Consider the following 15,595-nt stretch of genomic DNA (forward strand, 5'->3'; position numbering starts at 1 on the left):
AATCTCCATGACATATTCTTAGAGGAGCACAGGAATCTCTCTTATGCCAGCTTCTGAGTTAAACTATTTGTGCATCTACTCCAGTCAGAATTTTCAACTCCACCTGGTGGCAGCCCACTAGGGTTTGGGACATATTTATTTGTGACTAGCCATCCCCTGCCACGCGTTGCTGTGGCCCACATGGGGGTTCTGTGTGGGAGGCTTGGCCCAATTCTATCATTTGTGGGGTTCAGAATGCTCTGTGATTGTAGGTGAACTATAAATCCCAGCAACTATAACTCCCAAATGTCAAGATTCTATTTTCCCCAAACTCCACCAGTGTTCACATTTGGGCATAGTGAGTATTCGTGTAGAGTTTGGTCCAGATCCATTATTGTTTGAGTGATCTCTGGATGTAGGTGAACTACAACTCCAAAACCAAACCCTTCCAGTATTTTCTGTTGGCCATGGGAGAACTGTGTGCCAAGTTTGGTTCAAATCCATCGTTGGTGGGGTTCAGAATGTTCTTTGATTGTAGGTGAACTATAAATCCCAGCAACTACAACTCCCAAATGACAAAATCATTTTTTTTGAGTGAAGGACATATATTGGGTTGTTAGGTGTCTTGTGTCCAAATTTGGTGTCAATCGTCCAGTGGTTTTTGAGTTCTGTTAATCCCACAAACGAACATTACATTTTTATTTATATAGGTAAAGGTAGTCCCCTGACATTAAGTCCAGTCATGTTTGACTCTGGGGTGTGGTGCTCATCTCCATTTCTAAGCCGAAGAGCCAGCGTTGTCAGTAGACACCTCCAAGGTCATGTGGCCGGCATGATTGCAAATTTATTTATATAGATTTACTTATTTACAGTATTTATATTCTGCCCTTCTCACCCCGCAGGGGACTCTGGGCGGATTACAATGTACATACACATGGCAAACATTCAATGCCATAGACACACAGCATATATAGACAGACACAGAGGCAATTTAACATTCCAGCTTTTCTTGAGGGTATTCTCACCACCGGGGGAGCTGTCCCTTCACTGACCATTTGTGACACTGATGAAGTACTTCCTCATTCTTTGCATGCTTGCTGGAGATTTTTATGGCCTCATAAATTAGTTAAATTTGCCTCCCCGGATAAGAGGTACCTAAATTTCCTACTTGACAGATGCAATTGTCTTTTGGGCTGCAAAGGTCAACAGCAAGCTACACAAAATTGGTCGGAAGCTCACTCCGACCTGGGCTGGCTTCGACCTCTTGACCTTTCAGTCATTAGTGATCTTAATGCAGCTGACTCCCAGCCAGCTGTGCCACAGTCCCGGCGCATAGGTTGTTCTCAATCCCTGTTTCCTGATCCTTTTTATTTGATACATCAGGGATTGAAATTAGGGTTTTCTTAGGCCAAGATAGTGGTCTAGCGGTCCCCCCCCCCTCCCCAATCCTGGGGAGGATATGTTGAGAGAGAGCATACATCTAACAATACTTTCACACATGCATATTGGCTGCAATGCTAAATGATGAGTTGCTTATGTGAAATAGCTGTGGCAAGTGAAACGTCAAGTGAAGTGTTCATATTCCTGACAATCAAATTTTTGGAAGTTACTGTTATACCAACTAAGATGCTAACATTCTGAAGTCCTCTGTAAATACAGAGGAGGAAAAGAAATATAGACATATGCTGAGCAGTAGTAGGCGGATGCTTGAAGTCCAGAGCATCATTTCTCAAATATAGAAGGCTTCAGCATATCATTAAGCTACCTGATATGTCAAAATAAAACACCTATTTTCTCCCCTACATGCTTCCCCTCCCCTGTGTGTTCTATGTCTACCTATCAATCCAATGAGCCTAGAAAGACACCTTCAGTTTGACTGGAAGGCTTCTACATTCACCCACCCACCATTACAACAGGGATGGGATGGGACAGCATATGGAGAAGCTCTACACACTTCATGGCTTTCACACATTTCATGCAGTAAACCCGGAATTGTCCTGTTCACCTGGCAGAGAGCCACAGCCAGTCTATCTACCTGCCGGGATGCTAATGCACTTTTTTTTCTGGAGGAGGTCGGCAACTACAACAACATCTGTTATAGAACTCCAGTATGCTGATGACAACGTCGTCTGTGTGCATTCAGAAGAAGATCTACAAGCCACTCTAAATACCTTTGCAGAAGCATATGAGAAGCTCAGCCTGTCATTAAACATCGAGAAAACCAAAGTGCTGTTCCAGCAGTCACCGGCCAACCCCTTTCCAATGCCAGAGATACCACTTAATCATAGAATCATAGAATCAAAGAATTGGAAGAGACCTCATGGGCCATCCAGTCCAACCCCCTGCCAAGAAGCAGGAATATTGCATTCAAATCACCCCTGACAGAGGGCCATCCAGCCTCTATTTAAAAGCTTCCAAAGAAGGAGCCTCCACCACACTCCGGGGCAGAGAGTTCCACTGCTGAACAGCTCTCACAGTCAGGAAGTTCTTCCTCATGTTCAGATGGAATCTCCTCTCTTGTAGTTTGAAGCCATTGTTCCATGTCCTAGTCTCCAAGGAAGCAGAAAACAAGCTTGCTCCCTCCTCCCTGTGGCTTCCTCTCACATTAGAAAATGTAACATTAGAAAATGTTGATCATTTCCGCTACCTTGGCAGCCACCTCTCTATCAAAGTCAACATCTACACCAAAATACAACACCGCCTGAGCTCTGCGAGCTCAGCATTTTTCCGAATAAAGCAAGAGAGTGTTTGAGTACTGGGACTTCCATAGGGATACCAAAGTGCTTGTTTATAAAGCTATTGTCCTCCCAACCCTGCTATATGCCTGTGAAACGTGGACTGTCTACAGATGTCACATGCAACTCCTGGAACGGTTCCATCAGCGCTGCCTCCGAAAAATCCTGCAAATCTCTTGGGAAGACAGGCAGACAAACGTCAGTGTGCTGGAAGAAGCAAAACCACCAGCACTGAAGTGATAGTCCTCCGCCATCAACTCCGCTGGACCGGCCACGTTGTCCGGATGCCCGACCACCGTCTCCCAAAGCAGTTGCTCTATTCCGAACTCAAGAATGGAAAACGGAATGTTGGAGGGCAGGAAAAGAGATTTAAAGATGGGCTCAAAGCCAACTCTGGCATAGACACTGAGAACTGGGAAGCCCTGGCCCTTGAGTGCTCCAGCTGGGAGTCAGCTGTGACCAGCAGTGCTGCAGAATTTGAAGAGGCACGAGTGGAGGATGAAAGAGAGAAACGTGCCAAGAGGAAGGTGCATCAAGCCAACCCCGACCGAGATTGCCTTCCACCTGGAAACCAATGCTCTCACTGTGGAAGAAGATGCAGATCAAGAATAGGGCTCCACAGCCACCTACAGACTCACAAGAATTCTGATCCTGGAAGACTATCTTACTTGGCCAATGAAATCGCCTAAGTAAGTAAGCAAGCACTTTTTTTTCTGGAGGAGGTCGGCAACTGCTGCTTCAAATGCCACTGGAATTGTGGAAGTGTTACCTGTATTTTGAAGGTTTTGTTTTTCCAAGCTCTAATACCTATTTTCAAGAAAATAAGCGAGTAAGTAAGTAAGTAAAACTTTATTTCTATCCTGGCCTATCTCACCGTGGGAACTCTGGGCGGCTCACAACATAAAAAACAATCATTTAATGCCATAATTCTACCCTGTGCCTATAAGCACATACCACTAGAATCCAATCACATCTTCTTCTTGTTGTTCATTCATTCAGTCGTTTCTGACTCTTTGTGACCTCATGGACCAGCCCACGCCAGAGCTTCCTGTTGCTGTCACCACCCCCAGCTCCTTCAAGGTCCCATCCATCCATCTTGCCCTTGGTCAGCCCCTCTTCCTTTTTCCTTCCATTTTCCCCAGCATCATTGTCTTCTCTAAGCTTTCCTTTCTTCTCATGATGTGGCCAAAATACTTCATCTTTGCCTCTACTATCCTTCCCTCCAATGAGCAGTCGGGCTTTATTTCCTGAAGTATGGACTGGTTGGATCTTCTGGCAGTCCAAGGCATTCTCAGAACTTTCCTCCAGCACCACAGTTCAAAAGCATCTATCTTTCTTTGCTCAGCCTTCCCTATGATCCAGCTCTCACATCCATAGGTGACTATGGGGAATACCATTACTTTAACTATGCAGAGCTTTGTTGCCAGTGTGATGTCTTGACTCTTCACTATTTTATTGAAATTGGTCATTGCTCTCCTCCCAAGAAGTAAGCGTCTCCTGATTTCCTGGCTGCAGTCTGCATCTGCAGTAATCTTTGTGCCTAGAAATACAAAGTCTGTCACTGCCTCCACGTTTTCTCCCTCTATTTCCCAGTTGACAATCATTCTTGTTGCCATAATATTGGTTTTTTTGATGCTTAGTTGCAACCCAGCTTTTGCACTTTCTTCTTTAACCTTGATTAGGAGGCTCCTCAGCTCCTCCTCGCTGTCGGCCATCAAAGTGGTGTCATCTGTATATCCAAGGCTAGTTGTGGTAGTTGAAGAGAACCCACAAGACAAGCTATTGTTCCGCAAGAGAGAAGACTATATCAGTGGCTGTAACCTTTCCCCCCATATCTGTTGCCTCCATCTACCTAATTGTAGGACCTTTGCTTTTGGCAGAGCTGTATCCCTCAGCTGAAGACCAAGTAAGTCAAAAGACCTGTTACTTCAACACCCATAAAAGAGCATGATCCAGCACCTAAGCTCCTCCACCCAATAATGCCACATGCCTCTTGCCTATACAAATAAATAAACATACAAAAGTAAAGTTATATAACTTATTTATGTCTCAGTTCTTGGGAAACAGGATAATTATTAATAACTAGCTATTTACAGCTTGCTGATCTGGGCAAGAATACATCTGTGATTAGCAGCGCGCATTCTGAAGCAATTCCATGACTACTGTACTTTATAGTGCAATGAATTCAGAACATTGGGAGCTGTCTTATTCCACGTCGGATCATCAGTCCCTATTTATTATTTATTTATTAACTTTATTTGTACCCCGCTACCATCTCCCCAAGGGACTCGTGTGGCTTACATGAGGCCGAGCCCAGACACAACAATAAAAGCGATATTGTTGAAGTGGAACAATGGCTTCAAACTACAAGAGAGGAGATTCCATCTGAACATGAGGAAGAACTTCCTGACTGTGAGAGCCGTTCAGCAGTGGAACTCTCTGCCCCGGAGTGTGGTGGAGGCTCCTTCTTTGGAAGCTTTTAAACAGAGGCTGGATGGCCATCTGTCAGGGGGTGATTTGAATGCAATATTCCTGCTTCTTGGCAGGGGGTTGGACTGGATGGCCCATGAGGTCTCTTCCAACTCTAGGATTCTATGATTCTATGAAAACATCAATACAAGCAATTAAAAAAACATAGACAATAAATACACAACATTATCAAAAAAGCAACACATAATTAAAACAGTGGGAAGGTCAAATGTAGAGTTAAAATTGGAAATAATGCTGGGCCATGAACGAAAGGTGATACTAGTGTTTGTGGAGGGTATACAAGCAGACTCAGGAAAATGTAAAGTGCTTTGGAGGACAAAGTGCTATGGGATTCATTATTCCGGGAAGGCACACTGGAACAGCCACGTCTTCAAGCTTCTCCTGAAGACTGCCAGGGTTCGGCCCTGTCTGATGTCTTTAGGGAGTGAGTTCCAGAATCGAGGGGCCACCACCGAAAAGGCCCTCTCCCTCGTCCCCACCAAACTCGCCTGTGATGCTGGTGGGATCGAGAGCAGGGCCTCTCCAGAAGATCGAAGGGCTCGTGTGGGTTCGTATACAGAGATGCGATAACGTAGGTAGGCGGGTCCCAAACCGTTCAAGGCTTTGTAGGTAAGAACCTGAACCTTGAATTGGGTCCGGTAGATGAATGGCAGCCAGTGGAGCTCCTTGAACAGGAGGGATGACCGCTCCCTGTAAGGAGCCCCAGTTAACAACCTGGCTGCCGCCCGTTGGATCATCTGAATTTTCCGGGCCGTTTTCAAGGGCAGCCCCACATAGAGTGCATTGCAGTAATCCAGTCTAGAGGTGACTAAGGCGTGGACCACCTTGGCCAGATTTATAATAGTGTCTACGGAGATTTTCCCACCAGTCTTATAGAGTGGAGGCAAATCATCTGCCAATTGTGAGAATTGCTCCTGCAGAATTCTGGGAAATGTAGTTCAGGGTGGTGTCATGTGATGGGAGCTGGCTAGCTCCATGGGTGGCCTGGGCTAAAATCAGTGTATGCTGCCAATTTTAGCCTTTTGTGATGAGGTGGAAAGTGCAAAGGCCAGGAGCTGCTCCCCACTCTTCTTGTGGCTTGGATGTTGTGTGTTGTGGCTGTGTGCAGGTACAGCTGTACCAGGAGCTCCAATTTTGTTTGCTTTGCATTGAATGTTTGTTGCAGTCCTAAGTTTCAGGGACTCTGCAGATAGGTGGCTTCTTTTGGCTGCAATCATAGGGCAAGCCACCTGTCAATTATAGTTCGGTTCTCTGGTCCCGCCCCCTTTTTGAGTTTTAGAGGGAATAGGAGCCATTTTGAGTTCAGTCTACACAGAGAAGCCTTTCACACAGGACATGAAACCAAGAGCTCCTGTAGAAAGCTTCGTCTTCTACAGCTTTGCCAGGGTTATACAGCCTACAGCTTGGCCGAGGATCATACAGCCTTACAGCTCCTTTGCTGAGGGACTTCAGTCAGCCATCACTGAAACCTGAACTCCTTTTTCCCCTGGAAGTCTACAAAGCTCTGCTTCGTAAGGGTCACTCGTGGAAGCCAGAAGCAGTTGGTACCGGGTGTAGGAGCTCCACGCCAACAGAGGCAAAGAAAGACTGCCCAGATTAGAAGTTAAGGATTTCCCCATTAGTTAAAATACCAGTCATGAAGATAGTGCCTGTTCCCTGTGGACAAGATTGAAAGAGCCAATAGACTGTTAAGAAAGCCTTAAAGTACCTGTTTGTTTTCATTAATAAAGAACTTTGTTGAACCTTTAAGCATTCTAGAGACTGTGTTTTAAGGAAATCCAAAGGCCTTTAATCTGAGGCAGCCCCGGCATCCCGTTGGGCACACAGAATTTATGTCCTGTCTACAGTCTTATGCACAGGCCCAGCGTGCGACAGCACAGGCTGGGTTAAGAGGCCAAGTGCCAACACATCCGCCAATATCGTAATTATAATATAATGAGCTCTACTAAGGTGCTAGAACATACACATGTTATAGTATTCATAAACTGAATGATTCAACCTACACTGAAAGTGGAGTAGTGAAAGCATTTGGAGTACAATAACAAAATTATGGTCATTTCCACCCTCAAGAGGTGCTCCAAGAGTCCTCATGGAAATTTTCTGACACATGACTCCAACCTCCAAGTAAATGAACACTATCACGGGTGAGTTGGGTTGAGAGGAACATTCTACACTTTTACACTGGGAAAAGGGGAGCTTTGTTAACAAGGTGCTAGGAGCAGATAGAGATTGTTTGCGATTTCTTTATATATCGGTGGCTTCATCAGGAGCACCACTACAGAAATAGACAGTATTTATTTATTTCTGGTATTTCTACCCCGTCACTGCTCTACCCCCGAAGGGGGACTCAGGACGGCTTACAATGGGCATTGATACGATGCCACTACATAACATTTACAATAATAAAACCACAATTGAACATAAATCATAATTAAAACAATACATCAGCCATCATTAAAACAGTAAAAGAGTCTCATCAGTCATATTACAGTTCCAGTCAATGTCCCTCTAAAGTGCTATATACATCTACTGTCCAAAAGCATGGTCCCAAAACCATGATTTTAATTTCTTTCTAGCCACCTACAGACGGCCTCCTTTTATGTTCCATCCTTGGATTTATTGTAAAGTTAAGACGCACTATCAACAATTGGACATAGCAAAGATTCTCCTCCCTGCCTTTGCTCCTCTTTCCTCTCCCCAAAACTCTAAAGAAAGTTTGGAAAGAGAAACAGCAGAAATGGAAAGTGTCCATACACTCAATTCTATTGAAATCTGGTTGAAGAGAAACAATGATTTCCTGAAATTCTAGTTCACACTCTATCTATCTATCTATCTATCTATCTATCTATCTATCTATCTATCTATCTATTCTCCTTGTCTTTGGCCAATATCGTTCCTTCTGGTTTTGTCCTGCAACCGCCATAATTAAAATTGAACTTGTCACTCATTACAGTACACATATACTTTGCTCATAAAGCTCTATCTGTTCCTAGACATCTGACACCATGCATCTGATGAAGCACTCTATGAAAGCATATGCTACCAACTTCTTTCTCTCTCCACCTCATTATACAGGGCTTAAACTGGCGGCATATTCCGGTTAAGCCCTAGGTCATCCATGGAGCCCACTGGCTCTCATCAAACAACACCAGCAAGACCTTGTGGATAATGTACGGTGAAGCCAGCATATGCTGCCACCATGTCAACATGGGAAGCTACCCGTGCTGCCATAGAAAACAATGGGGGATCCCTATAGGATCAGCTGACTGAGGAGCCAGGCGATGCAGGCCATGGAGCGACAGGTTCCCCATGCCTCACGAAGAGATTTGCTGGATTCACCACAATGCATGGCAATTCTGGCAGCCCTGTGGCAAGGTTGTCAGTTCATTTATTCTATTTATTTAAGTGATAGAAAATAACTGTGATACACATTGAAAGGTGTATCTTTGCTACTGGGTGGTGATCTAGTGAGGTCAGCTGTAAAGCCCCTGAGGCCACTCCAAGTCATCCAGCTTGTGGTTGCCTAATCATAATGCAAGTCTACAATATTTACAATGAGGTTTTAGAAGTGACTACTATTTCCAGGCTTTGCAAATTGCAGCTACCCAGTTGCTTAGCAATGCTGAGCACTGGGAACCACCAGACCTAGCTTTCTCTTTGTTCCCTGGTGCAATTACAGAGATAGGAACTTTGCTAAGGGCTTGACGTATTCCAGGCAGAGCTGCCATGGAGACTGTCTCCTGGCAGGTAACCTCTGGCCAGGCAGAAGCTGAGAAGACTACATGGCTTCAGTGGATTGGCCTTCACACCCTCTCGCAAAAAAGGTTTTCAGAGGAGGATTTCCACATTCATCTTATATTCATGTACATCTGCATCCTCTTTTACCAAGTGCAGCAATGATACTTAGCATATATACTGCATAAATCAGTTGTGTCCTCAAGAACTCAGAGCGAGTTGGAGTATTATTTTTAAACAGTCCTGAATAACAGTGAAAGAAAAAAAAAACCAAACCAAAACCTCTGGCACACCCATACAAGTGCTATGTCAAACAACATAAATAACATATAATCTAGAAAATCACTTCAAAACACATTGCTATCATCAGGTATGCAAGAGTCTAGTTGTGCTCCACTCGACTGAAATCTTAAATTGTGCCTCCTGGAGGAATAATAAGTATTGTCGAAGGCTTTCACGGCCGGAATCACTGGGTTGTTGTAGGTTTTTTCGGACTATATGGCCATGGTCTAGAGGCATTCTCTCCTGACGTTTCGCCTGCATCTACGGCAAGCATCCTCAGAGGTAGTGAGGTCTGTTAGAATAGGAACAAGGGTTTATATATCTGTGGAATGACCAGGGTGGGACAAAGGACTCTTGTCTGCTGGAGCTAGGTGTGAATGTTTCAACTGACCACCTTGATTAGCATACAATGGCCTGACTGTGCCTGGAGCAAACTTTTGTGGAGAGGTGATTAGATGTCCTTGTTTATTTCCTCTTTGTTGTTGTGCTGTTGCAATTTTAGAGGTTTTTTTATTACTGGTAGCCAGAGTTTGTTCATTTTCATGGTTTCCTCCTTTCTGTTGAAATTGTCCACATGCTTGCGTATTTCAATGGCTCTCTGTGTAGTCTGACATGGTGGTTGTGAGAGTGGTCCAGCATTTCTGTGTTCTCACATAAAATGCTGTGTCCAGATTGGTTCATCAGGTGCTCTGCTATGGCTGACTTCTCTGGTTGAAGTAGTCTGCAGTGCCTTTCATGTTCCTTGATTCGTGTTTGGGCAATGCTGCGTTTGGTGGTCCCTATGTAGACTTGCCCACAGGTGCATGGTACACGGTAGACTCCTGCAGAAGTGAGAGGATCCCCCTTGTCCTTTGCTGAACGAAGCATTTGTTGGATTTCCTTGGTGGGTCTGTAGATAGTTTGTATGTTGTGTTTCCTCATCAGCTTCCCTATGCAGTCAGTGGTTCCCTTGATGTATGGCAAGAACACTTTTTCAAGTCTACATAGGGACCACCAAATGCAGCATTGCCCAAACACAAATCAAGGAACATGAAAGGCACTGCAGACTATTTCAACCAGAGAAGTCAGCCATAGCAGAGCACCTGATGAACCAACCTGGACACAGCATATTATTTGAGAACACAGAAATGCTGGACCACACCAACAACCACCATGTCAGACTACACAGAGAAGCCATTGAAATACACAAGCATGTGGACAATTTCAACAGAAAGGAGGAAACCATGAAAATGAACAAAATCTGGCTACCAGTATTAAAAAACTCTAAAATTGCAACAGCACAACAGAGAGGAAACAAGCAAGGACATCTAATCACCTCTCAACACAATTTTGCTCCAGGCACAGTCAGGCCATTGTATGCTAATCGAGGTGGTCAGTTGAAACTTTCACACCTAGCTCCAGCAGACAAGAGTCCTTTGTCCCACCCTGGTCATTCCACAGATATATAAACCTTTTTTCCTAGTTCCAACAGACCTCACTACCTCTGAGGATGCTTGCCATAGATGCAGGCAGAACGTCAGGAGAGAATGCCTCTAGACCATGGCCATATAGCCCGAAAAAAACCTACAACAACCGAAACATCATAATTTACATACAAAAGGAATATGTCAAGAGGCCTAGAGGGACTCAAAGGTTTACAAAAGTGAAAAACTAATTTCATGAGATTGCTAAACAATGGGAAACCGTGACACAAGATGGAACACATTTTATTAGCATGAACTGCTAGCTGATTATTAGAGGGAAGGGAAAGAGAAAAGCATGCATTTACTGTATACTGCATATGCCAAATCTACTTAAAGCTAAAGTTGGAATCCCAAACAGGAACATCACAGGATTCTGTTGCAGGTTCCAATTGTGTACATGATATATTATTTTCCCTGACTACAATTTGACTGTGCTACAGCCAAAGCCTTCCAAATTACTGTGATCTGAACACAATTCAATCTTCCCTGATTACAGATTTGACTGCTGTCGCCAAAACCTTCCAAATTACTGTGATCTGAACACAATTCAATCTAGTCTGGAAAATATTTGACATCTTATTTTAGGCTTTTCTTTATATTGCAAACATAATGTGAAGAATTGCAAGATGCGGTGGATGGAATTTTTGCTTCATGATGAAGATTGCGAATATTTGGCATGGACCAAAGAGAACAGATATGGCGACAAGACCAAGATTTGCAATTCCCATAAAAGGGGTATTCTCAATATACCTTTGCTTAGTAATTCTGAAAATGTGAGCCTCGCATTTTTGCCTGCAAACAAGGGGTTGGCCTTCTGTAATCTCCCATTCATAATACAATGTGTTCTAGAAGAAAATCAAATGAGAATGTAAGCTTCCTACTACTTCTGAGGATGCTTGCCATAGATGCAGGCGAAACGTCAGGAGAGAATGCCTCCAGAACATGGCCATATAGCCCAAAAAAACCTACAACGACCCAATGTAATGTCAAAGGCTTTCATGGCTGGAATCACTGGGTTCTTGTTGCACAGCTACAAAGCTATATTGGGCTCACTACACACTACATCAAGGACTCAGCCCACCTCATTGAAAAAATCAGCAATCTCAAGCTAAATACCAACGACAAACTGATCAGCTTCAATGTGGTGTCTCTATTTACCATGGTCCCGGTAGCAGGCACCATTGCACTAATCAATCAGATGTTCCCAGAAGACATCACAGCTCTGTTTCAACATTGCCTCACCACCAGCTACTTTCAGTGGGACAATGAGTTCTACGAACAGAAAGATGTAGCTATGGGGAGCCCTCTCAGCCCGGTCATAGCTAATTTCTACATGGAACACTTTGAAAAACAAGACCTTGAAACAACAACAAAAAAAGCCCACTATATGGTTCAGATATGTGGATGACACTTTCACCATTTGGAGCCATGAAGAAGAAGAACTAAACAGGTTCCTGGACCATCTCAACAGCATCCACCCAAACATCCAGTTCACCATGGAAAAAGAAAATGAAGGGAGACTGCTTTTTCTAATGTCCTAGTCATCCGCAAACCAGATCAACAATTGGGTCACACCGTTGCCAGAAAACCCACACACAGAGATAGATATCTACATAAAAACTCCAACCATCACCCAAGTAAAAAAAGAAGCACCATTAAAGCCTTGGCAGACTGTGCAAAAAGAATTTGCGAACCCCACCTCCTCTAAGATGGACTGAACCACCTCAACTGGGCTCTACAGGCCAATGGATACTCCACCTCAGACAGAAAAACTGCAAGACTGAGAACAAGCCACGAGAGTCAAGACAAAGAGGGAAAGTGTTCTTGCCATACATCAAGGGAACCACTGATCGCATAGGGAAGCTGATGAGGAAACACAACATACAAACTATCTACAGACCCAGCAAGAAAATCTAACAAAGGATACGTTCAGCAAAGGACAAGAGGGATCCTCTCACTTCTGCAGGAGTTTACCGTATACCATGCAGTTATGGACAAGTCTACATAGGGACCACCAAACGCAGCATTGCCCAAACACGAATCAAGGAACATGAAAGGCACTGCAGACTACTTCAACCAGAGAAATCAGCCATAGCAGAGCACCTGATGAACCAACCTGGACACGGCATATTATTTGAGAACACAGAAATGCTGGATCATTCTCACAACCACCATGTCAGACTACTCAGAGAAGCAATTGAAATCCACAAACATGTGAACAATTTCAACAGAAAGGAGGAAACCATGAAAATGAACAAAATCTGGCTACCAGTATTAAAAAACTCTAAAATTAAAACAGCAAAACAGCAGAGGGAAAGCAATCAGGGATATCTAATCACCTCTCAACAAAAGATTGCTCCAGGCACTTCCAGGCTATCAAATGCTAATCAAGGTGGTCAGTTGAAGCATTCACACCTAGCTCCAGCAGACAAGAGTCCTTTGTCCCACCCTGGTCATTCCACAGATATATAAACCCTTTTTCCTAGTTCCAACAAACCTCACTACCTCTGAGGATGCTTGCCACAGATGCAGGCGAAACGTCAGGAGAGAATGCCTCTAGAACATGGCCCTATAGCCCGAAAAAACCTACAAGAACCTAGACCTCACTACCTCTGAGGATGCTTGCCATAGATGCAGGCGAAACGTCAGGAGAGAATGCCTCTAGAACATGGCCATATAGCCCGAAAAAACCTACAACAACCCAACCCAATGTAAGCTTGTCTTACACCCCATCTAACCATTAATCCATGTACCTCTGATATCCACACTGACGTGAAGAGGGTTTCTGAAGTGTCTTAGATGAAAACTGCATCATAATTCAGTAGGAACACTTACAAAACTCAAAGCAAGCTAACAGGTCCCACAGAAATTTCTCAAGCAGTCAAGTTTTAATCAAACTTGGTAAGGTGTAAGATGGTTTTCCCCAGGCACTCAGTTGGCTATTGAGAAAACTCCACACTAGGTCACATATCTTAGAAACATTATTTTTGAACTACCACAATCCCCTAGCAACAATGGATACTGGTCATGCTGTTTGAGAGAATCTGGGAGTATCAATCCAAAAAGTCCCCGGTGGCGCAGTGGGTTAAACCCCTGTGCTGGCAGGACTGAAGACCGACAGGTTGCAGGTTCGAATCCAGGGAGAGGCGGATGAGCTCCCTCTATCAGCTCCAGCTCCTCATGCGAGGACATGAGAGAAGCCTCCCACAAGGATGATAAAAAAAATCTAATCATCCGGGCATCCCCTGGGCAACGTCCTTGCAGACGGCCAATTCTCTCACACCAGAAGCGACTTGCAGTCTATAAATAAATAAATAAATCCAAAAAGTAACTTTTCCTAATTCTGTATGTAAAGGGATTGTGTTTCTTCTTAGAGACTGATACAACAAAGTCGGTAGCATAAGCTCTCATCACATCAATGGTTTTCTCCATCTTTGTACACTGCCAGCACACCAAAGCCCATCCAATGACGCAGAACGACTTCCGGTGGGGCTTTGTTGGACTTCGCGACTACCCGACTCCTATATACGAAGCCAGGGACAGCAGGGAAGTACATGGGATGGTAGCCATGAATAACCATGGTAAGGGGACAAAGCAGTATCCTGCTCCGCAGTTTCCCCCACTGTCCCCCACTATCAATGTGATGAGGTCCTAAGTCTACTTCCTCAGATGCACTGTAGGCTTATTTTACGAGAGCTGACACTACCAACTTCATTCTGCTCATTAGTCTTTACAATGTTACAAAAATCCTTGACATACAGATTTTTCATTTTGAAAAATTTCCCTAGCTCTGCTTGGTTTTACTTGAGCTAAAGAGAGAAGCAAGAACAATATTCCTCTGCCAGGCATTTAAGAGTGAGGGGAAGATGCTTTAAATCCGGCCACATACTTACTCCCACTCCTTCCGCCTTGCTTGTGGCGTGCTCTGTATCTTATGAGCTTCATGCGCTTTAACGATATCCCGCTGTTCAATCAGTCCTCCTCGCCGGCGCTTGATGACTTCAGGGCTCACAGGGAGAAGCTGGCTCTGCCCCACATCAAAAGTGCTGCTGCCATCCAAACCCAAACTGGATTCCATGTCCTGTGAACGCAGCTCATAGAGGGCGTCAAAGCTGGCAGTCCGTGAGACAAGAGCATCACTCAAGGTCTCTGGGTCAAGCAAGTTGCAAGACTGAGTAGACTGCATTGGTCCGAGCCTGTGCTTTCGCCATTCCTCTTCTTCTGGCAGGGCCAGCACACATCTGTGGGGATCATTTTCCAATTCAGGGGCTCCATCCACAGGAAAACCTGCCTCAGAGAGCATGTGAGTGCTGATGGAACATGTGCTGAGGCTGAGCATCATGGATACACCTACAGGGCATCACTCTGTGGAGGCAAAGGAAGGGAAGAAAAGTTAGCAACAGGACTCTGTGGCAGATTAAGGCCGCACCTGGAGGTCAGAGTAGAAGCAGATTTCAAATCAATCTTAACAGATTAGAGAGATGGGCCAAAACTAACAAAATGAAGTTCAACAGTGACAAATACAAGACACTCCACTTAGGCAGAAAAAAGGAAATGCAAAGATACAGAATGGGGGATGCATGTCTCGATGGGAAGCTTCCCACCGGAATGGAAATCATCTATCGGACAGATGGCAAGCTATTCAACCTCAGCAGACTGAAAGCCAAAACCAAGGTTACAACAACATCTGTTATAGAACTCCAGTATGCTGATGACAACGTTGTCTGTGTGCATTCAGAAGAAGATCTACAAGCCACTCTAAACACCTTCGCAGAAGCATATGAGAAGCTCAGCCTGTCATTGAACATTTAAAAAACCAAGGTGCTGTTCCAGCAGACACCAACCAACCCCTCTCTAATGCCAGTGATACAGCTTAATGGTGTAACATTAGAAAATGTTGATAATTTCCGC

The 15,595-nt window shown here is 44.3% G+C and overlaps 1 protein-coding gene across 7 annotated transcripts in view; it reads right to left on the reverse strand.

Moving 5' to 3' along the window:
- CACNA1E (calcium voltage-gated channel subunit alpha1 E) overlaps nucleotides 1–15,042 on the reverse strand; it is a 575,426-nt gene extending 560,384 nt beyond the window's left edge. For all 7 annotated transcript variants that reach the window (XM_067467631.1, XM_067467628.1, XM_067467632.1 and 4 more), the window contains exon 1: nucleotides 14,578–15,042. In XM_067467631.1, the coding sequence (XP_067323732.1) occupies nucleotides 14,578–15,026 (449 nt within the window). In that variant the 5' untranslated portion in view covers nucleotides 15,027–15,042. The remainder of the gene's footprint in view (nucleotides 1–14,577) is intronic.
- Between the last annotated feature and the right edge of the window lie 553 nt (nucleotides 15,043–15,595).

Source organism: Anolis sagrei, chromosome 4 (assembly GCF_037176765.1).
Source record: "Anolis sagrei isolate rAnoSag1 chromosome 4, rAnoSag1.mat, whole genome shotgun sequence".
Classification (NCBI taxonomy): domain Eukaryota; kingdom Metazoa; phylum Chordata; class Lepidosauria; order Squamata; family Dactyloidae; genus Anolis; species Anolis sagrei.